At 34.9% G+C, this 23,437-nt stretch overlaps 1 protein-coding gene across 2 annotated transcripts in view; it reads right to left on the minus strand.

The window, feature by feature from the left end:
- The window catches only part of LOC150084152 (diacylglycerol kinase delta), a 511,886-nt gene that overhangs the window by 187,327 nt on the left and 301,122 nt on the right, over nucleotides 1–23,437 (minus strand). For both annotated transcript variants that reach the window (XM_090375907.1, XM_090375908.1), the window contains exons 13-15: nucleotides 17,546–17,640; nucleotides 7,404–7,497; nucleotides 2,768–2,974 (exon numbers count right to left, since the gene is read on the minus strand). In XM_090375907.1, the coding sequence (XP_090232033.1) occupies nucleotides 2,768–2,974; nucleotides 7,404–7,497; nucleotides 17,546–17,640 (396 nt within the window). The remainder of the gene's footprint in view (nucleotides 1–2,767; nucleotides 2,975–7,403; nucleotides 7,498–17,545; nucleotides 17,641–23,437) is intronic.

The following is a 23,437-nucleotide window of genomic DNA, read 5'->3' on the forward strand; positions in this document are numbered from 1 at the left end:
CAATGCTCCCCGCATACACACTACTCGGACTCCCTCCAGTCACTATCTGGCAGAGTAGAGGTAGCAAGATTATACACTAGCTGATCCGAAAGCCTCCTAGAGAGTTACCAATAGGTTTGGTCCGGTGCTATCTAGCGGCCGGCCTGCGAACACCATTTTAGAGCTGTACCCTCGAAATGTAAGGAATATTGGATCTCGCCACGGCATTCATCATAACCTCAAAAATCATCAATCATACTGCATGGTGGAAGAGATAGGGAAGGGTTGGCCGGAACTTAGCTCTAGAGACTAAACATGGGTTCCACCACTTCAAGCCTCCAAAGCAAAGTGGTGGTATTTCACCGGTTGATGAGAGTCATCTACCACCTAGTACTGCCTGGTAACATAGAGGGGCGGCGTTCCTCCATGTGGTGTGGGCGCCACACCTCTGCTTGGGGATGTGCTCCAGATTTAACTCTTTCATTAATTCCTGGACATTGTTACAAAAAACCAAAGTGCCATCCATGGAGCAATAGGTCATTATGTTAGATTGCCTCTTCCTATAAAAAGACACCTTGACACACTTTTCAAGAAGATTCCACTGCTGAAGCCGTGATCCTAGTAATTGAGCCTTGGTTTTGGAGAGGTCCAAATCTCTGACCCAAATCGTTCAATTCTGCCTGAGTGATTAGATGCAACTTTGCTGTATTAAGAGTTGAAAAGTCTGGATCTGTACTCATTCTGGAGCCTGCATCTTCTGGAGACTCCTTTTCAGAATCAAAGTTGAGTCCATAAGTTTCTGGTGGCTTTGGCACTGACTATCATCGTGAAGAACTGACCTTACAGCAGAAGGTATGTTGGGATACTCTACTCTAAGCTTGGATTTCCCAGAAAAACCGGAAATATTGGTCATGCAAAAGTAACAATTGTTTATGTGGTCTCAGGATCCCGCCACACCACGAACAAAAGGCATCGATTTATGGCTACCTCTAAGCTAACCTGTTAATGTCCTTGAACATGAACTACTGGAAATCTTTGGAGCACATACTTTATATTGATCTCTGACCTTACATCCAAAATAGAGTTCATAGGCTTTTCTCACAAGTCACGACAGTGGCTTCTGCTGCAATTTTAATACCACTTCTTCACAAATGTAGCAAAAGCTATCAGGCTTATTTTGGCAAGAATGCGACATATTTCATGTATGGCTGAGATACATGCACATAAGAATACAATTAAGAAATTGTAGATTTTTATTTCTAATTTAAACACAGTTCACAATTTACACTTATGCACACAACACTTGTTTACAAACACTAATTCACTAAAACACTTGTTCACTTTGTTCACCACTCGCTCTCTGAAACACACATACTTTTTGAAATATGAAAATGCTTGCTTGGTGCGGAACTCATTCATATATATACCAGTAGAGAAGTTTCTAGCAGGCTCACAATGCAAAAAAGTAGCAATCATAATTTATATTATAAATTCAAGTTATAGCTAGTTATTAACTATATCAATTATTTTTTCCATGCTACCTCATTTGCTTTCATTTTTTAACCAGACAAATTTAAACTCATTCAGAAAACATTTTCTATTTTCTTCAACATAGTTCATTTCATATTCCTTTATATAGAAAATTTCGGTGAAGGTAAAGAAAGCCTGCACGGGAAGCATACAAAAGTTCGATGAAATTTACCGGTAAAAGTACTTTGCCGTAATGGCATTTGTATTGTTGCTCGCTCGGTAAACAGGCGGTGGGTGTTATCGGTAAGGGGTAGAAATTGAATCCCATGGGAGATTGAAACCCTCCCGAAGTGGAGGGGGTAACCCAGTGGTTTCAACCTTTTTTTTAATAATGGTACCCCTAAGTAATTTATTTTATTTTGCGGCACCCCTACTCAATTTTCTGCCTGTTAGATCCAATTCTCTCTCTGTTCTCTGTGTGTATATATATATATATATATATATATAATATTAAAAATATATGTTATATGATATTTATTATAATAATATAATTATAAAAAGTAATTTCATAATACAAATTATATATATACAGTATATAATTTTATTCTTTATATAGAGGTACTAAGTAAACATCAATTATAGATCACCACAAAATTAAAAAGATACTGTACACCTTTTTATAATGAAATAAATATATAAATTAAAAAATAATAAGTTTAAGTACCTTAAACCCAAATTACATGGCATCCCTGGAATGTTTTTGCGGCACCCGGTTGAAACCACTGGGGTAACCTGACCTTTTTTCTTTAGAATCACTGGTGGATTCAGTGGGTATTGTTTATTAAGGGGAAAAAAAAAAAAAAAAAAAAAAAAAAAAAAACGGCAAAGGAAGCGCACATGAGAAGCACGGCAATTTTCGAAAAAGTTTACCAGTGAAATTACGTTACGAACATTTTTTACGACGCCAGAACTTCCAATATGACTCTGTTCGTGATTCAATTAGTTAATTCAATTAGTGATTCTAAAGAAAACAGGGCAGATTACTCCCCCTCCACTTCGGGAGGGGTTTCAAGCTCCTGTGGGATTCAACTTCTACTCCAGACCGATAACACCCACCGTCTGTTTACCGAGCGAGCAACAATACATATGCCGCTATGGCAAAGTACTTTTACCGGTAAATTTCATCGAACTTTTTGCATGCTTCTCATGCAGGCTTTCTTTACCTTAGCCAAAATTTCTTGATAAGTAATGTTAAAAAATAAGTTACATCATAACAGAGTAGAAAAATTTGACTTCGAAAAATAAACATTAAGTTTACCTTTTTTCTCTTACTATGGGCTTCTTTAATTTCAGATAAGGCCTCTATTTCTGGTTCAGCCACTATTTTTTCTGTGTCTTTATCTTTTTCTTCAATTTCTTCAACATTTTCCTTTTCTTGTAGTGATACCTTAGGTTCAGAGGAAGCTAATGATTCTTCCTTTAGAGCTTGTAGAAGAGAATCTAACTTTTGATTCAGAATGGCACACTAAAAAGCAATGTTCAAAAAAGTAATCAAAAATAACACTACATAAAAAAAATTAACAACATATCACATATTAACTTTAGTAAAAATTTAAAACTAGATTTAAATGAAATTGCATGCATTTCACATATGTACACACAATAAAATTAAATAAACAAATAAATATATATATGTTTAAATTCATATCAATGAAAATTTTTATTTTTTATTGACATGAATTTAAAATAGCAAATCACAAAATTATATTTATTTATTTACTTATGTATTTTTTTGTTAAAACCAGCCAAACCCATATGTGAATACATTAGTGTCAGGCAAGCAAAGTTCTTTTGGATATGAAAATTATAATTTCATTGTAGAATTGATATTTAACCAATTCTTCAATGAAATTATACATGTCTCAGATAATTATTAATTTACCTTATTAAGTAATAAATAGGCGCTAGTGCTTCTAAACCTTCAAATTTATTGTCCAATGCAAAGCTGACACTTAACAATAGGGAACAGGAGAAACTATATTCCTTATTTCTTAACATCATTGTGAAGCCTTTGATTTTTCAAATAAAATGACAATGTAAAAAATTTTGCCCTTTCTTTCTGGACTTATTCTTCTATATGCAAATTGGGCAACTTTTAAAGTCCAGTTTTTATCACCTAACAATGTGTTGGTCTTAGCTGAAAGACCCATATTTCTTCTGATTAAGAAGAGTGCTCAGTTAAAATCTTCATAAAGAGTTCCTCGTGGGATATGGAGTTAGCAAACAAGTTATTACTAAGCCATGAGGGGGGCCCCCCCCTCCCTTTCCCAAACTGTTCAATTAAATTGCTAGAAAACCTGATTACGCCAATAAATGAGACAGGCAAGCTTCTATTACTGCTTAGCTTAAAATCCTCCAACAATGTAACTACACAGCTCTTATAATTTACTACACCAATTAAGTAATGACTTGCTTTTAAAACAAACATAATTACATAATATTCCATATCACTAAGCCTATTTTTAAATATATGAACTAAGATTTTAATTTATAATAAAACAGGCCTACGTGCTCTGGATTCATAATGCGAAAATTTATTTTTATTTTGTTACACAGAGCATTAATAAAACTACAATAAATAAATTAGCTTTCGGCTCGGTGGCAGCCTTCATCGGATTAAAAAGTATTTTTAAGTATTTTAAAAGTATTTTAAAGTATTTTAAAATTCAAGCCATTCAAGTATTTTAATCCGATGAAGGCTGCCACCCAGCCGAAAGCTAATTTATTTATTGTAGTTTTATTAATGCTCTGTGTAACAAAATAAAAATAAATTTTCGCAAGATTTTAATTTTTCTATTAACACAAATTGCTACCCAAATGCTAAGAGAATGCATTACTACATATTAATTTAATTTAATTTAATTTACCAAATTTTGCTTCATATCTGAAATTCTATTTTCATAATACTATCAAGTGTCAACTGTAATTTTTCTGAGTCTCCAAGATACTATTATAACTTTTTCCTTTCAACTTTTATTTCTTTTTTGGAAACAAAAAGTTAGGTCTACAGTAAGTAAGGTCCATAGCAATGGGCGAGGAATAACAGGCACTTGGATCTTGGCCAGAAACTGTTGGCCTAAAAAGTGGTACGAATCCCGAAAACCACTTGAACATTTGCATTTTTGAAACTGTTTTACCAGCTTTAAACATAACTTGATGCAAATTCTTTGTTTTTTTGAGTCACTCATTGCAATATGTTCTGTTGTAAAGAGCTTCACATATGTGACTAACACACAATGTAGAATGGCACATAACAAAGCAAACTATTCAAAATATATGCCAGTACCACCTGGCTTGAAAAAAATTCTTACTACAGTAAAATATAATTACAATGAACTACTAGAGGGTGAATCATTACTTTTTCAGATAAATTCTGCTGCACTTTCTTAATATATAATAGTAATCTCCACTTCCTTTTACTTAAATATCGACTTTAAAATCAATAATAAGTAAAATGATAAAATACATACAACAAAATTAAAAATACTTATTTGGAAATTATTAATTTGAAAGCACATTTTATTTACAAAAAAAATACAGTACTGTATACATTTTATTGTACCACACATTCAGAAATATAGTACAGTAGGTATTAGCGTATCTTTAATTTTTACAAATAATACATAAATTTTTGTTTTTAATATATAACTTTTTTTTTTAGTGACCATTGTGTACCACAGGAAGGAAAAATATTAAAATATTAAATAAACAAAAATAAATAATAAGGTAAGATAACTGGATTTGAGCATAATTAATCAAAATGTTGAAACTGTAGCACAGCATGTAATATTGAATTATTTTGCCATATCTTTTAAAATTTTAATGGTTTTTTTTTTTTTTTTAATTCAAGTGAATTCTTCTATAACTATGTTTGCAATGTCATTCATAATTTCACATACAAAGTTTTTCTTTCATTGCAACCAATAGATTTCATGATGGACCTTTAAAATATTTTGTTTTACTGACTTTTTTTTCAAACAAGAATTATAAAGCTCTAATGATGAGGGAACTCATCTAGGACTTGGAAATATCTTCATTACAGTGAAATTTTCATAAAAAAAAATTGATTGTAATGTTTACTGTATTATCAGTAGTACTGTAACAGGTGCCTCTGTAGCCAGGAGCAGCAGTGCATAGCACACACTTCTTGATTAGACCGGGGTTTGAGCCTGTGACCACCAAATACAGAGGATGCGGAAAGGTCAGGGAATGACCACTGCATATTCCCAGAGCAATATGGCCTTAGTTGCTAATGCTCCTAAAAACCAAATAACAAACAAACAACAAACAGTACTGTAACATGACCATTCTCATGTAATATTCTGGCTAGCAACTCATGCACACCAATTTTAATCTTTAAATAACGGTCATTACAATTATCTCTTCACACTTATTATAGTAGCAGAGTAGTGTTGAGGAAATTGATATATTTTCTGCTATTAGTTTGGATTTTAACTATATAGTGACTGCTATTAAAGCACTTTTTTTTCTTCTTCTTTTTTTTTGATAAAGTAAATTTGTTTTTAAGCTCCCAGAGAAAATTAGGATAGCTGAATAATTAAAAATTTGTGAGAGTTATATTTCTGCTTCAGTAGTACACTGCAATAACTATTTCTGCATCAGTTCAGTGCAATAACTATTGAAGAAAGTAATGATCAGTTTCAAAAACAGTAATCTAAGTCAGGGAATGACCACTGCATATTCCCAGAGCAATATGGCCTTAGTTGCTAATGCTCCTAAAAACCAAATAACAAACAAACAACAAACAGTACTGTAACATGACCATTCTCATGTAATATTCTGGCTAGCAACTCATGCACACCAATTTTAATCTTTAAATAACGGTCATTACAATTATCTCTTCACACTTATTATAGTAGCAGAGTAGTGTTGAGGAAATTGATATATTTTCTGCTATTAGTTTGGATTTTAACTATATAGTGACTGCTATTAAAGCACTTTTTTTTCTTCTTCTTTTTTTTTGATAAAGTAAATTTGTTTTTAAGTTCCCAGAGAAAATTAGGATAGCTGAATAATTAAAAATTTGTGAGAGTTATATTTCTGCTTCAGTAGTACACTGCAATAACTATTTCTGCATCAGTTCAGTGCAATAACTATTGAAGAAAGTAATGATCAGTTTCAAAAACAGTAATCTAAGAACCAAGGGAATAATAATAAAATTTTTTGATATGCCTTTTCAAATAACAATGGTCCAGAAATAAAAGTTCCTCTTGAAATTTTTAATACATACCATTCGTACAAAGCAATGTCCAAAAATTGCTAAGTGAGGTTTATGATGTACACAAATATTTCTATTGGGCACTTTTAGAACCACAAAAAAATTTCTGAATAACAACAAACATATCAGATGCATAAAGGGAAAGATTTTGTTAAGCATTCATGTAAATTATATCTACACTGAAATGGGAACTGGTTATATAGGAAATCTGTTCAGTAAAAAGTCAGATAAACAAGAGATAAATAATGCTATATCTGTACTGGAATTTTTTTTTAATATATAATATTTACTGTAAAAGACAAACATTACAATATATTTTCTCTCAAAATGATGGGCAGCTTTTGGAGGAGATCAAATGTGAATAAAAGTAATCTTCCCATCTTGGGTTAAGAGTGGGATAAAGTTAAAGCTAAGTGAGCTATTTGTTGCCTGTTTTAGGGGCATTTGGTGCATTGACTAGTATTAGTAAAGGTCAAAAGATGCAAGGAAGTAGATTTTTGCTGCATCAGCCAAAAAGAGTATTTTAAACCTAGTTAACATTCTAAAGTCAGTAAATTATAAAATCATAATTTTAATTATGATTAATTAAAAGACTAACATCTCTGAGAATGAACATCATAAAATTTAAACTTAGATATTTAAATTTTTTTTTTACCTTATGTGTAATTGAATCTTCTTCATCAGATCCTTCTTGAGCATATGCTTCTCCAACCTTTGCAATGAAATCCTTCACAGTTTCACAGAGTACTCTGTAATTAACAATGTTTTAATAATAATACATACTTATTCAAAAAATAAAATAAAATGTCAAACATTTTTTAGCATTAGCATTAGCATTAGTAGAGGCATTTGATGCAAGAAAGCAAGCTTATGCAGCATCAGCCAAAAAAAAAAAAAAAAAAAAAACCACTTCCACTTCACCCCTCTGTTCGTTCAAAATACCTGTCCAGCTGAGCCTTAAACTTATTTAGGCTATCAACCTCCACCACAAGGGATGGAAGTCTGTTCCACCAACCAACCACCCGCTGGCTAAAGGCAAATTTCCGCACGTCTATCCTACATCTGTCTTTCCTCAATTTGAATTTATGCCCTCTCAGGTGATTTTTCTGAGCTAGAGGAAGAATCCCATCAGCATTGAGCATGCTTAAACCATTCAAGGCTTTATACACCTCTATCAGATCACCTCGCTGGTGCCTAGTCTCCAGACACTGTAATTTGCAAAACTTAAGCCTTTCTTCGTAAGAGCACCCCTTTGTTCCATTCACTAATCTTGTTGCCCTTCTCTGTACTCGTTCCAGCAGCTCTACATCCTTCTTGAAATGAGGCCTCCAGACCTGTATACAGTACTCTAGGTGTGGCCTGACCATCGCCTTATACAATGGAATAATCACCTCCTTATCCCTGCTGGAAAAATTCCTGTATATCATTGACAATACTCCATGAGCTACTCTTGCAGCCTGTCTGCACTGCTCAGAGAACTTCATATCTGCCTGCACAACCACCCCCAAGTCCCTTTCATTCTCTACCACTGTCAGTGTTGTACCACAGAGTTGATACGTTGCTCTGGGGTTGCTGTCTAATTTTTGCAATTTTATTCTACAAGGATATTTAAATCAAAGTGGATCGTTTTCCCTTTGTTTTTTTATATATATAGAAGTTGTTTAAGCCTCAAAACAACAAAATACTCTTTGTAGCAGATGATAAAAATACAGCTCCCAGTCCATGAAATACAGCTATGCCCCTCTGCACATGTGCATAGCTGTATTTCAGGGACAGATTTTGTTCTTCTGAGTGTAGAACAGTTCTGTATCAACAAATTTTTGTTAAAAGAGAAAATTAAACTGTAGGAAATTCTCCGAAGGTTAAGTGCACAAAATGGAGAAACTTGTGTGTATGACTGATGCAATAAGTTTCCTAAAGCCTGCGAAGAAACATGCAACTAATGACTGTCATAGATGAGAACATTCATTGTGTCGAGAAGCTGATTTTGAAAACAGATGAGAGTGCATAATACTGAATCAAAAGTGTGCATAATGTTTGAAATTTAGAGGTAATTATTCATGAAAATTTTATTGTTCAAGAAAGTTTGGGCATGGTAGGACCCAAACATTATTGCCAATTTGACCAGAAGGCACAATGTGTTGGTGTTTCTGATTAACAATTGAACTGGAGAGAAATGCATTTTTGCAGTGAACGGTGACTTGTAACAAGACATGGATACACTACTTCACTTCAGAGTCAAGGACGAAAAACTGAAGGTATAGCCTTCAGCAGGTAAGATCATGGCAAATATCTTTAGAATGCAAACTTGACTTTTGTTGTTTTGTAAGTTCATGCAGCAGTTAATGCTCAATATTATAGCAACTTGTTTCTCAATGATATGCTTGTTATTGTTATGTTGTTGTTATTTTGGTTTTTAGGAGCATTAGCAACTAAGGCCATATTGCTCCGGGATATGCGGTGGTCATTCCCTTACCTTTCCGCATTCGGTGGTGACGGGCTCGAAGCCCGGTCTAATCAAGAAGCGTGTGCTACGCACTGCTGCTCCTTCCCACCAGGCTACGGAGGCGCCTCAATGATATGCATACAGCAGTTTGGAAGAAAAGGCCTAGGAAACCTCAAAAGGAATTATTCTGCTGCAACAACGAGTGGATCCACGTTGCATATTTGACAATGATAACATTGGTAATGTTAGGATGGGAAATTTTATGGACTATCTACCTTGTAGTCTGGATTTAGCCGTAGTGATTACTATTTGTTTGGGCCAATGAAGGAATGCCTGGGAGAGCAGAAATTCTGTTTCCTTTTTTTTTACAAAAAAACACAAGTCCAAGCCAACCTTTAATCATCTTGTGTTAACGAGTTTTAATAATAAACAATATCAATATTATTAATGTACAAATTTGTATATTCAAAACTATGAGAAGAAATGTCCATGTCTTGTTGGAGGCTATAGGAGCAACATTAAAGGCCATAATGTGCCAAAAATGTCCAAGGGGAGCATAAATTCTCCCACCAATAAAACCACTGTATTAAGTGGTTTCCAGGAAAAATGCTTTAAGAATTTTGTAATAGTACTGGCAAAATGATGGCAAAAAGAAAAAAAAAAAAAAAAACACCAATCTTATACAGAATCAACAAAATATAAAAAAAGATTAAAAATAAACTTTTAATCAATTCATTTGCCATCCCTTCTAATAATCTGTCCAATCCCTATTATGCAACCATCCTTTTTCAATTTAAAAATATGTTCCTTTGTGTGTCACTCCAACATCATCAGTGATCCTAATCAATTTTCCTCACTGATTGTTCAGCTTAGAACATTATCATACAAATCATTAGGACAAGAGCTTCGGTTTCATAGGTCATATGAGCAATAAGGGCTTCTATGAAGCATCAATCTCGCATTGTGGAAGCATTTCACCATGGTATTGCAGTTGGTGTCTCACTACATACTTTAAAAAAAAAAAGGCATTGATCCAAATGGAGAAGTATACTACTATTCATTTAAAATATATGCCTGTTAGCCATATCAGAATGCAAAAATAGGCAAAGTGAATGACCTCACAAACTGGTGATCAAAATATACAACAGTATGTGAGATGTTTAATGGTACACATTTTGAAAACTCAATTAAATTTAGGACAAATGCCTCATGCTATGAACTACAGTACAATATTGTGCACCTTAAGGTAATAGGCTATTGTCCTAATCTGTATGATCATGTTATCACAATGTTCTCTTTTAAAGCATTCATTTAGGTCTCCAAACAGGTGTCTAGTTTCCAGATGATGTAATTTACAGAACCCTAATCTTTTTGGTAAGAATGCTCTTTTGTGAACAAATAATCTTGAAGAACAACTAATCTTGTTGTTCATCTCTGCTCTCTTTCCAACAGGTCTACATTCTTCCTACAATGAAGGTTTTCAAATCTGTATGCCATGTTTGTTTGTTGTTTGGTTTTTAGGAGCATTAACAACTAAGGCCATACTGCTCCGGGATATGCAGTGGTCATTCCCTGACCTTTCCGCATCCTCCGTATTTGGTGGTGACGGGCTCGAACCCCGGTCTAATCAAGAAGCGTGTGCTACACACTGCTGCTCCTTCCCACCTGGCTACGGAGACGCCTCTGTATGCCATATGCAGCTAACAAAGTTCTTGTATATGACTGACACATCCCCATAAGGTATTCTGGAAGCCTGTCTTCTACACTGCCCAGAAAAATTATTGACTGTACATGGCCGAGGTAAATAGTCCACTAGATAACCCAGATCACAATTTGGTGATGTTCTCTTAATATACTTGAAGCCAATACACTTCAAGTATATTAAGAGTTCTTTTATGTTGGCATGATTTCCGATGAAATTGGATAAAATTTGAACTTCACTCCATCTGCTGAATGACTATTACTGTAAACAGTGTTATTTATGTATTCAATGAATTGTTCATTACTGAAAATAGTTTGAATAATTCATTAGATGCATAAATAACATCATATGGGCATGAAATTGATTACATGATTTAAATTATGCAAATTATTTCTCAGTAAACTGACATGTGGTTCACCCTCTGTTTTTTTTTTAATAGAACATTACAACATTCTCATTTCCAAATTTTAATCAACAGTGAAAGGGGATTTTTTTTTGTTGCACTCACCATTGCAACTGGAACAGTTGGAATGGTGAGTAAAGCTTATTGACTATCACGATCAAACATTTTTTCACTGGTATGGACAGTTCCATGAAAGGCAGGAAGACAGGGTTGGAAAACTGCTAGCTTGGGGAATTCACAGACTAAAAGGTTAATAGTAGCCGCAGGCTACTAGTGAAAGTGATTCTTGCACTACTTCTATTAGAAACAACAGCAACCTGGAGGGTAAGCCGCTGGGGGGTTCAAAGGCTGGTGGGAGTCATCATGAAACAAATAAATACATGGGCAGCTAGGAATAAGAACAGGTGCATGTCTACTTGCATGTACACCAATGCTAGAAGTATAGTAAATAAATTTTATGAATTTCAAGTGCTGGTCAAGACATCAAAGGCAGATGTTGGGAAATCAGAGATATAGTGTCATACAGATATAAGCAATGCAGAATTGAAATTTGGGGAGTACAATGTATACAGAAAGAATAGACAGGACAGGAGGAGGAGTTATGGTGTTAATTAAGAAAATCAAAATCTAAGGAAGTGCATCCAGTTGACATAGATGGACTGTGCAATGGTGAGTCAGTTTGGCAAGACATAAGCACCGGGAAAGAAAAAATGAGAGTAGGAGTGTGTTACTGGCCTAATGACTCTAATGAGTACAATGAACAATTGTAGAGAGAAATAGAATGGGCCAGTAAATCAGATTGTGTTATAATGGGGGATTTTAACTTCCCAGATATTGACTGGAACTTGTCAGTTGGTCACTCGCACACTAGCAAGACTTTTGTGGATTTATTGGATGATTTTTTTCTGCCTAACAATTAGTATGCTTCCCAATTAGTATTTGGGAATGCTTCCCAAATACTAATTGGGAAGCATTCAAGGAACTAATCACAAAGCTACTAGGCTTTTCATACCGATTAAGAAATATTGTTCAAAGTTTAGGTATATTGATGTCAGATGAACTAATGAGACTCGTGGCAGAGAAGAAAAATCCATGGGATGCATATATATTATCAGGTGACACAGAAGCCTATGGTAGATATAAGCTAGTCTGTAATCAAGTCACAAAAAAGGTTAGGCAAGCAAAGGCAGATTATGAGAATTCTTTGGCAAAGGATGCAAAGAAAAACAGCAAGGAGTTCTTTACTTATGTAAACTCTAGAAGGAAGGGGTTGCATCAGATTGGTCAACTTGATATCGATGGTTTGACTGTTGATGATCTTGCTCAGATAGCAAGATCATCATCTGATAATCTGAATGAGTATTTTGCATCTACATTCACACATTAGCATTAGTTGATGCATATGGTACAAGAAAGCAAGCTTATAACAGCATCTGCCAAAAAAAAAAACCCTTCCCATTTCACCCATCTGATCACTCCAAGTGTTTGTGTAGTTCAACCTTAAATTTATTTAAGCTATCAACTTCCACAACAACAGATGGAAGTCTGTTCCAGCAATCAACTACCCGCTGGCTTCGCAGACATCTATTCTACAATTGTCTTTCCTCAATTTGAATCTATGCCCCCTCAAATTCTTAATATCAGCAAGCAGAAGTATCGGGTCAGCATCGAGCCTGCTGAAACTATTCAAGGTCTTATACATCTCGATCAGATCACCTCGCAAGTGCCTAGTTTCCAGATGCTGCAACTTGCAGGACTTAAGCCTTTCTTCATAAGTGCACCAATATGTTCCTCTCACAAATCTTGTTGCCCTTCTCTAGCAACTCTACATTCTTCCTAAAATAAGGCTTTCAGACATGTACACAGTACTCAAGGTGTAGTCTGATGATTGCTTTATACAAAGGGATAATCACCTCCTTGTCTCTGCTGTCAAATTTTCTATATATCAATGACAAAACTCGATGACCTGCTCTGGCAGCCCATCTGCACTGCTCAGACAACATCATATCTGACTGCACAATTACCCCCAGGTCTTTTTAATTCTCCACCTCCCTGAGTGTAATACCACACAGTTGGTACGTTTCTCTTGGGTTACTGATACCCATATGTAGTACTTTGAATTTTTCAATATTAAACTTCAGTTGACACTTCTCAGCCCATCTGCCTAACTTTTCTAGATCATATTGCAGTAGCATACTGTCTTTACTGTCATTAACAACCTTGCCAACCTTTGTATCATCTGCTAACTTGGACATTAAGCCTGATATACCTTCATCAATATCATTGATAAATACACAAAACAACAATGGGCCCAGAACTGAACCCTGGGGGACTCCACTAATAACAATGTCTACGTAGAGCAGTGTCCATTTATTACCACTCTCTGCCATCTCCCACTCAACCATCCCTTTATCCATTGCAGCAACTTGCCTTAAGGCCATATTGCTCCAATTTGTACAGCAGTCTTCCATGTGCAACAGTATCAAAAGCTTTCCTGAAATCCAAGTATATGATATCAAAATTATTTTTTGCATCCAGTTCCTTTGTGACCACATTGTAGTATCCAATCAAACTGGTCAAACAAGACTTCCACTTAACAAACCCATGCTGTGTCTAAGCTATTACTGCAGTCTTGCCTAGGTGATCCTGTGCCACCTCTTTAACCAGTGACTCCATTATGTTCCCTGGAACAGAAGTTAAACTAACAAGTTTATAATTATTTGTGTCACCCTTTGCATCCCCTTTGTGAACTGGGGATACAATTGCACATCTCCAGTCCATGGGGGACCACCCCCAACTCTAAGGATGCTCTCATAATTATGGCTAAGGGTTTGCTTACTTTCCTTGCTGCCTCCTTCAATATAACTGGATAGATTCCATCTGCCCCAAGTGTCTTTATGTTTAACTTCAACAATTTCTCCTACACTTTGCTTCCAGTTATTAGAAAATCACTTAGCTCCCTCTTAGTGTTTGATAAATTTCTTGAATTCCCCTCCTTGAATAACTCCTCATGTGTGATTGTAGATGCAAAATATTCATTCAATTTATCAGCTATTTCAGCAGGATCATCAATAGTCAAATCATCTATGTTAAGTGCACCAATCTGATTCATCCCTTTCCTTCTAGAGTTTACACAAGTAAAGAACTCTTTGCTGTTTTTCTTTGCATCTTTTGTGACTTGAATACAGACTGGCTTATATCTGCCATAGACTTCTGTGTTGCCTGATAATTTATATGCATCCCATGCATTTTTCTTCTCTGCCACGAGCCTCATTAATTCATCTGACATCCATTTAGGCCTAATCCTTGAACAGTATTTCTTAGTTGGTATGAAAAGTCCAGTAGCCTCAAAAGATTAAGTCCCTGAAGGCTTCCCATTTAAAATTCACCATTGGTAACATCATCTGTTGATCCCACTGTATATGAGGAGTAATTAAGGGAGGAAAATGCCAGAAGTTTATCAAACTGTAACAGGGTGCTTAATGATTTTGTGAAAACTGAGATCAAAGTGGAGGAGAAATTGTTGAAATTAAACATAAGAAAGGCACCCGGGGCAGATGGGATCTATCCAGTTATATTAAAGGAAGCAACAAAGGAACTAAACAAACCCTTAGCTATAATTATGAGAGCATCTTTGGACTCGGGGAAAGTCCCCATGGACTGGAGATGTATTATAAATGTATCCCCAATTCACAAATGGGGTTCTAAGAGTGACACGAGTAATTACAGATTAGTTACAGATCAGTAATTAGACAACGATCTAAACTTTTTATTAAAAATATCATAACTGGCGATGAATCCTGGTGCTTTGGATCATCTGTTGTTCCGATGTTCCATGGGTCGATGTAAGAAGCCTCGCCATTATGCTCTGTCCATGTACTTCTCTCCATCATTGATTTCATTCCAGTTTCCTCCTCTCTTTCTTGCCACCTCATTCTTGGTCTCCCCCTTGGTCTTTTATCCTTTAATTACAAATCAAACATTCTTCTTGGCAAATGCCTCTCGTTTATCGTTTTGACATGTCCAAACCATTTCAAACGGGATCTTTCAATCCTGTCCTGGAGTTTTTCAACCTGAATTCTCTCCCTAATTACATCATTCCTGATTTTGTCGCGACTTGTCTTTCTGGCCATGCTCCTCACAAATCTCATTTCTGCCCTCTGAATTCTGCTTTCATCCTTTTTCCTCAAAGTACAAGTTTCAGATGCATATGTCACAACTGGTATGTAATAAGTCTAGTATATGGCCATCTTACACTTCAGTAGTATGTTCCTGTTCCAGATCAGATCTCTTGTCTGCCTGTAGAAATTCCTGCCCGCTTGTATCCTGTTACTTATTTCTTCATCTATCACTCCAGTGTTTGTGCTTCCTAGATACTTGAAGTTGTTAACCATTTTAAGTTCTTTCCCTTCCATTGTAATGTATCTGTTAGGCTCGCCACTCCTCTTTAGAACCATTACTTTACTCTTCTCCTGACTGAAAACCAATCCAAATTCATTGGCTATAATAGCCCACATATCAACTTGCTGTTGCACTTGTTCCCTGCTCTCTCTCTCTCTCTCTCTCTCTCTCTCTCTCTCTCTCTCCATATACAGAGGTCATCTGCAAAGGGCATGACTTTCATCTGGTCTTGTCCAAATTGTTTCACCACTACTTTGCACAGCATTCACGACAGCTATGAATGTGGTGCCAGGATGCCTCCTTGCCTCAAACCTAATGTTATTTTGAACCTCTCTCAACCGCACCAATGTTCTTACTTTGCTCATTGTGTTAGTGTAATAGGGGACATCTTTTGTGTCAATTCTCTCCACAAAAGATGTTCCCCTATCCCCAAGTTTTTCAAAACCTCCCACTTTCTCTCTATTCACGGCATCAAACGTTTTCTTTATGTCCAAAAATGCCATCCATAATTCTTTGTGTTCATAACATTTTTCCATCAGTTGCCTGATACAGAAAATTAGATTCACTGTTGATCTGGCAGGCCTAAAGCCATACTGTTCCTCGGTCATCTAGTTTTAAATTGTTCCTTTTATCTTTTGCTCGTACAGCTAACTCACATGTGATGTCAGTGTGATACTTCTATAATTTGAACACTTCTTCCTGTTCCCCTTCTTGAACAATGGCATGATCAAACCTTTTCAGTCCTTTGGCACCCATCTCTCCTCCCACATCTTACAAAACAGTCTGTATATCTCTGCCTTGTCTGTCACCTTCAGAATCTCTCTATTTATCTCATCCATACCAGCAGACTTACCTGTCTTGATGTATTTCCATGCCTGCACCATATCATTAAATGTCAAGTCTATCTGGTCTCTCTCAGTATCTGCTCTTTCATCCCCTCTTTTATGATCAACCTGCTTTTGTCCCTTGTGCTGAGTGTCCTGCACATTCAACAGATTTTCTAAATACTTCTTCCATATTTCTCTTATCTCTTCATTCTTGGTTATTAGGTTTTCATTCTCATTCATCAGGTCCTATTCCTCACCATACCACACAGCACCTTTTTATTACCGTCGATATCTTGTCACAAAGTTTTACTCCATTCTTCCAACTACGGTCTTCTCTCCTCATTAACTATCCTCTTGGCCTCTCTCTTTGCAGTTTCATATCTTGCTCTATTCTCCTTTCTCTTGTTTGCATCCAAACCCAAAATGATAAGACAAATCAGCTGCATGGGTTGGAGAAAATTTGCTGAGGCCAAACAAACTCGGGTTCCAAAAGTCTCGAACCAAGACAATGTGTATCTTTTTTTTTTTTTTTTTATTATTATCAAGGAGCTATGCGTGCAAACTACTGAAGGGAATATATAGGTGAAATAGAAATTTTTTTTTTTTTGGCCGATGCTATATAAGCTTGATTTCTTGCATCATTTGCCACCACTAATGCTATTAAACAAATACCAACGAATATTGCTACAACAAAAAAGTAACAAGAGAGGATTATTTTTTAACAATTTTTTATAAATTTTTATTTGATTTTGACAATAATTTTATTCTATCATTGGGCAATAAAGTCAAAATAAGAATTCATTAATATATTAAACATTATAATAGCATTATTTGTTGTGCAAATTTTTCATTTTTATAAAATTTCAAAATTCCATGAAAAAATTAATTCCAAAACCTAAGCCTAATTTTATTGAAATTCACTGTAGGGGTCCACCCATGTGTGACAAACTCACCACTGAAAGAATTAAATATATTATAATTAATAATATTTCTAAAGCAGCAATGAACAGCAACATACTTTGCAGAAGATATAACAACAGAATGCTGATCTGAGTGCAGTATCTTTGTTAAATGGGCTACAACTGAATCCTCATACACTGTTATTGGGTCAAACTAAAAGAATAAATCATCAAGTTAATTCCAGACATTGAGAAATGCAAAAACTTATTTAATCTATATAAAAAGCTCAATCATAAGAAAGTTCTTTTAAAAATTTATTAGTTATTCGGCATTCATTACACAATTTAAACAAATTATTTCTTTTATTTTTTAAAATTCAAAACTGACTGTTTAATACAGTTGAACAGTTAGTTTTGAATTAATAAATACAGTTTTTGTATTTATGAATGATATATGTTTTTATGACTGCAGTAATTTATTTTCTAGCATATATTATTGTATAAATTTTTCTTTATTTGTATTAAGTTAATAAGATATGAAGTCAATGTATTTTAGCTGTAAAGTGCCAAATAAATAAGCAAGCCAACAGAATTGACAGAAAGAAAACAGCCTTGGAGCGAATGATTCACTCTCCATGTTTGTCAAGACACAGAACATGATGTGGCAAAATAACACATAACATCAGTCTTCAGTAATAACCAATACCTTCTTCATTTTGCCAACTTCTTCATTTCACCTGTTGTTCATCATGAAACTTTGATAAAGCAATATCAAATTTCATGATGAACAACAGGTTAACAATAATAACCAGGGTGTGCTGTTTCAAAACAAACTACATAAACTGCTCAGATGTCCCCCACCTCCCAAAAAACAACGGGAATTTAAAAAAGAAAACATTCAGAAGCGTAATATTCTTAACCCGAGTAACAGTAATCCCAGATTAATTTATTACAAACTTGAGATGGTTGAAGGAACACAGATTTAGGGAGTAATTATACAATATTCTTAGTTTTCTCAACAGTGCTAGCAGGTTGCTAGGACAACAGGTGGGTTCTATGATGCAAGAAAATCTGATACCGTATAAAACAACAGTTCCCACCTTTTTTTTTTTTTTTTTTTTTTTTTTTTTTTACTGAAATTACACCTAGAATTAAAAGATGCTATATTCACAGCCACACCTAAGAGTGATTTCCATTGAACTGAATGCAGTTTTTCCTAACCTTCCAGCACACTGGTTATAACAACTGATACAAAACACCAGAACGGTACAACAGAGAGAGTAACAAGGTCAGTTACTCACACAAAGAGGTATTCTTAAGTGAGAAATTCCAATTTAATAAGTTTAAAGACTGGAAATCAAGCATCTATGTAGGATATATAATTGAGTTTTAATGCTTTAAAAGAGAAAAGTACACTAAATAATAAATTTGATAGTATGAATCAGAGCTGTAATGCTCAATACGTTCTACGTTGATATCAATATTTGTAAAATAAAAAGAGAAGTTTACCTCAATATAGTACGTAGAACACTTCCGTATTCTTCAGAAATTAAAACGAAGAAAATCAAAAACCTTACATTAGACTAACAAATAATTTAAAAAATAATTAAAAATCAATTTAACATAATAAAACTCAATTTAACACAATTAAAAATCAATTTAACGCAATTAACGAAAAAATTGCAAAACGATTTTCCTTCCTGAAGCTGACAACGATTTTCGACCGTATGTTGTGATCACAGGAATGAAAATTACCGAAGAGGAGAGTATGAAACTTAAATAGGGATTATTTGTCTTCATGCATGCGCATAAAAGCCCACATATCGGAGATGAGATATGGCCAATGAACATTAACAGAATTTTCATGTAATTTAATTTCTACGGTTTCTGCAATTAATTACGTTGGACACTAAGTATTTTGGCCTCGTTAAATAAAAAAGTATGTTTTTCGCTAACAGCATGAAAGGCTAATTCTGATGCTGCTGAATGAGAAGTACGATCTGAGGCCGCATGTTGATTAACATGAATATTCAAAGGAAAACGCGTCGAACCCTGGTAAGATGAGTCGCAATCACTGCAAGAATGTTGTATAACAAGTCATTGATTTGGGCTGCGAATGAGGAAAGAACTGAGCGATTATTCAGTATAGTGTGTAATTTCCGTATTGGCCTGGCCACAATTTTAAATTTGGTATCTTTAAAGAATCTGTTAAGCTGTTTGTGCCACTGTTCAACATATGGGACAGAGATAAAGTATTTTTTGATATTACTATTGTTGGTTGGTATAGTATTATTTTGTATCCTATCCTTAGCTTGTACTCTCATTTGGTTTATTGTAACAAGGGGATAACCCCTGTTTAAGAATCTGCTGGGTAATATTTGTATTTCTGAGCCCAAAGCAGATTCCATCGTTGAATATTTGTAGGCATTTAGAAATTGATTAAAGATAATCGATCTTTTGTAGGTGAACGGGTGATAGCTATTATAATGTAGAAGCATACCAGTGTTTGTAGGTTTTCGATTTATGTTAAATTGGATTTTATTCAAGTCTCGAGTAAGCGTGAAATTTAGAAAATTTAATGACTTTGTATCTGTATCCTCCCTTTCCAATGTAAATTTGAGTCTAGGATGAATATTATTAAACAAATGTAAAATGTCTTGGATAGTACTTCCATCAGTAATAACTTGAACATCGTCTAAATACCTCCCATAGTATGTGATACGGGGTCGAAAAGGCATCAAATGTATATGCTCAATTGTTTGAGAGATAGATCTCCGATATTAAGCCACTTAGGATCAATCCCTTTGGCAAACCAAAAATTTGTTTGTACACTTTGTCTCAAAAGGTGATATAGTTGGCCTCAATGAACAGTTTAATTAAGTGAAAAAATTTCCTTAATAGGAAGCTTCGTATGATTACTTGGTATTGAGTTATTATTTACCGTATCCCAAATAATATCTAATGTGTATTCAAAATTTACATTTGTATATAATGAGGTAACATCTAGTGAGAATAAATTGTCATTATCGCCAAGTTTACAGTCCTTAAGATTATTAAATAATGTATCATAGTTCTTAATCCCAAATTGTATCGCCAGTCTGAAGGGTTTTATAATACTATATAAATGTGTGGCTAAGGACGAAAATGCTGAGTTTCTGTAGGAAACAATAAGCCGAATAGGAAATCCAGTCTTGTGTAATTTTACCTGACCAAAAAGTGCAGGAATATTGTATGTTCTGGCCTTCAATTCCTTTAACTGAGCCTTAGGTAATGTAGTTGTGTTTTCGATACATGGTTAACATTTTATTGTATTGATTGACTAAATTAGTAAATAGTGCTGGGTCTACTTCAAGATAAGTGGAGGTATCTGAAACAACTGATTCTAACTTATTAATATAATCGGGTTTATCGAGTATTACCACTGTATCTCCTTTATCCCTCTGTATAATAATGTCTTTATTTTCCTGAAGTTCACGTAAAGCTGTAGACTTGGCGACAATGACAATTTATTCTCACTAGATGTTACCTCATCATATACGAATGTAAACGTTGAATACACATTAGATATTATTTGGGATATGTTAAATAATAACTCGATACTGATTAATCATACGAAACTTCCTATTAAGGAAATTTTTCACTTAATTAAACTGTTAGTTGAGGCCAACTATATCACCTTTCGAGACAAAGTGTACAAACAAATTTTTGGTTTGCCAATGGGATTGATACTGAGCGGCTTAATATCGGAGATCTATCTCTCAACGATTGAGCATATACATTTGACACCTTTTCGACCCCATATCACATACTATTGGAGGTATTTAGACGATGTTCTAGTTATTACTGATAAAAGTACTATCCAAGACATTTTACATTCGTTTAATAATATTCATTCTAGACTCAAATTTACATTGGAAAGGGAGGATACGGGATACAAAGTCATTAAATTTTCTAAATTTCACGCTTACTCGGGACTCGAATAAAATCTAATTTAACATCTAATTATAACAGCTATCACCCGTTCACCTACAAAAGATTGATTATCTTTAATCAATTTCTAAATGCCTACAAATATTCAACAATGGAATCTGCTTTGGGCTCAGAAATACAAATATTAACCAGCAGATTCTTAAACAGGGGTTATCCCCTTGTTACAATAAACCGAATGAGGGTACAAGCTAAGGATAGGATACAAAATAATATTACACCAACCAACAATAGTAATATCAAAAAATACTTTAATCCTATCCCATAGGTTGAACAGTGGCACAAACAGCTTAACAGCGTCTTTAAAGATACCAAATTTAAAATTGTGGCCAGGCCAATATGGAAATTACACACTATACTGAACAATCGTTCAGTCCTTTCCTCGTTTGTAGCACAAATCAATGACCTGGTATACAATTTCTTGCGGTGATTGCGACTCGTCTTACCAGGGTTCAACGTGTTTTCCTTTGAACATTCGTGTTAATCAATATGCGGCCTCAGTTCGTACTTCTCGTTCAGCAGCGTCAGAATTAGCCTTTCACTCCGTTAACGAAAAACATATTTTTATATTTAATGAGGCCAAAATACTTAGTGTCCAACATAATTATATGCGACTATTAATTGCAGAAACCATAGAAATTAAATTACACGAAAATTCTGTTAATGTTCATCGGCCATATCTCATCTCTGATTCATGGGCTTTTACACGCATGTGCGAAGACAAATAATCCCTATTTAAGTATCATACTCACCCCTATTCAGTAATTTTCATTCCTGTGATCACAACCTACAGTCAAAAAGCGTTGTGAGCTTCAGGAAGGAAAATCATTTTGCAATTTTTTCGTTAATTGCATTAAATTGATTTTTAATTATTTTTTAAATTATTTGTTACTCTAATGTAAGTTTTTCGATTTTTTTCGTTTTAATTTTTGGAGAGTATCATATGGAAGTGTTCTACGTACTATATTGAGATAAACTTCTATTATTTTACAACTAAATAATAAAAAACACTGGGGTGGATATATTTTTTTGTCTTTCTCAGGTGGTGCACAAACTAAAAGACATATTTAGGTTAGGAAAAGATGGATGCAAACCAAATAAGAAAATTTGTTAAGACGAAAGAGTAATTAATTACAAAGCAAACTGTCATTACCAACCTTCTGGAACTGGAGCACATATTCAAGTCACAATTGGGACGGGATAAATACTTGATGAAAACGTAACAGATATATGGATTGTAATAATAATAATATTATTATAATAAAACTTTTTCTCCTTTTTTTATGGGATATTTTCCACCCCATTTTGGGTACAGGTAGTAAATGGGGTGGTTGGTTGTGTCCAGTTATTATTATTATTATTACTGTTGGTTGAGGAACTCTCTCATTATCCTACAGATGTTCAGGATTGAAGCTTTTTGGAGTTCCATGTAAGTGTTCTCTGGAAGACCTATTCCTGCTAGGTTCTTATGGAGGCTCTTTGGCACCATGCCAGTGGTTGACATGGTGATTGGAATGGTCATTACTTGTTCCATATGCCACATTTCTTTAACTTACTGTCTTAGGTCTGTGTCCTCCCCAATGTTTCCCTTATAGGCTTTCTGGAGGATGTTGTTGTTGGATGCCACTATGTCGATCAAGTAGGTAGCCATTTTCCTTTTTGTCAACGAGGGTTATGTCTGGTCAGTTGTGCAAGATCATCTTGTCAGTTATTAGCATGGTCCCAGTACAGTTTGTGAGCAGGGGTTTATACTACAGTCTGGGGTTCATACTTGTAATATGGTACACTTTCTTTGATCAACTGGTATTTTTGCACTAGCTTCTGGGGTATTATTCTGGCAATCTGGTCATGTCTGTGAGCATACTCCATCTGGGTTATCATCCTACATCCCAACAGTGATATGCTGGATTGTTTCTTGAGCTAAGTGGCATCAACATGTGTCATCTCTGACTCCGGGGTCCTTGGCGATGTATTTCCTGTAGTTCCTGGTGTTCATCACCTGGTCTTGGACGGTGAGCATGAAT

Source organism: Mastigoproctus giganteus, chromosome 6, assembly GCF_048544385.1.
Source record: "Mastigoproctus giganteus isolate SK-2022 chromosome 6, ASM4854438v1, whole genome shotgun sequence".
NCBI lineage: Eukaryota > Metazoa > Arthropoda > Arachnida > Uropygi > Thelyphonidae > Mastigoproctus > Mastigoproctus giganteus.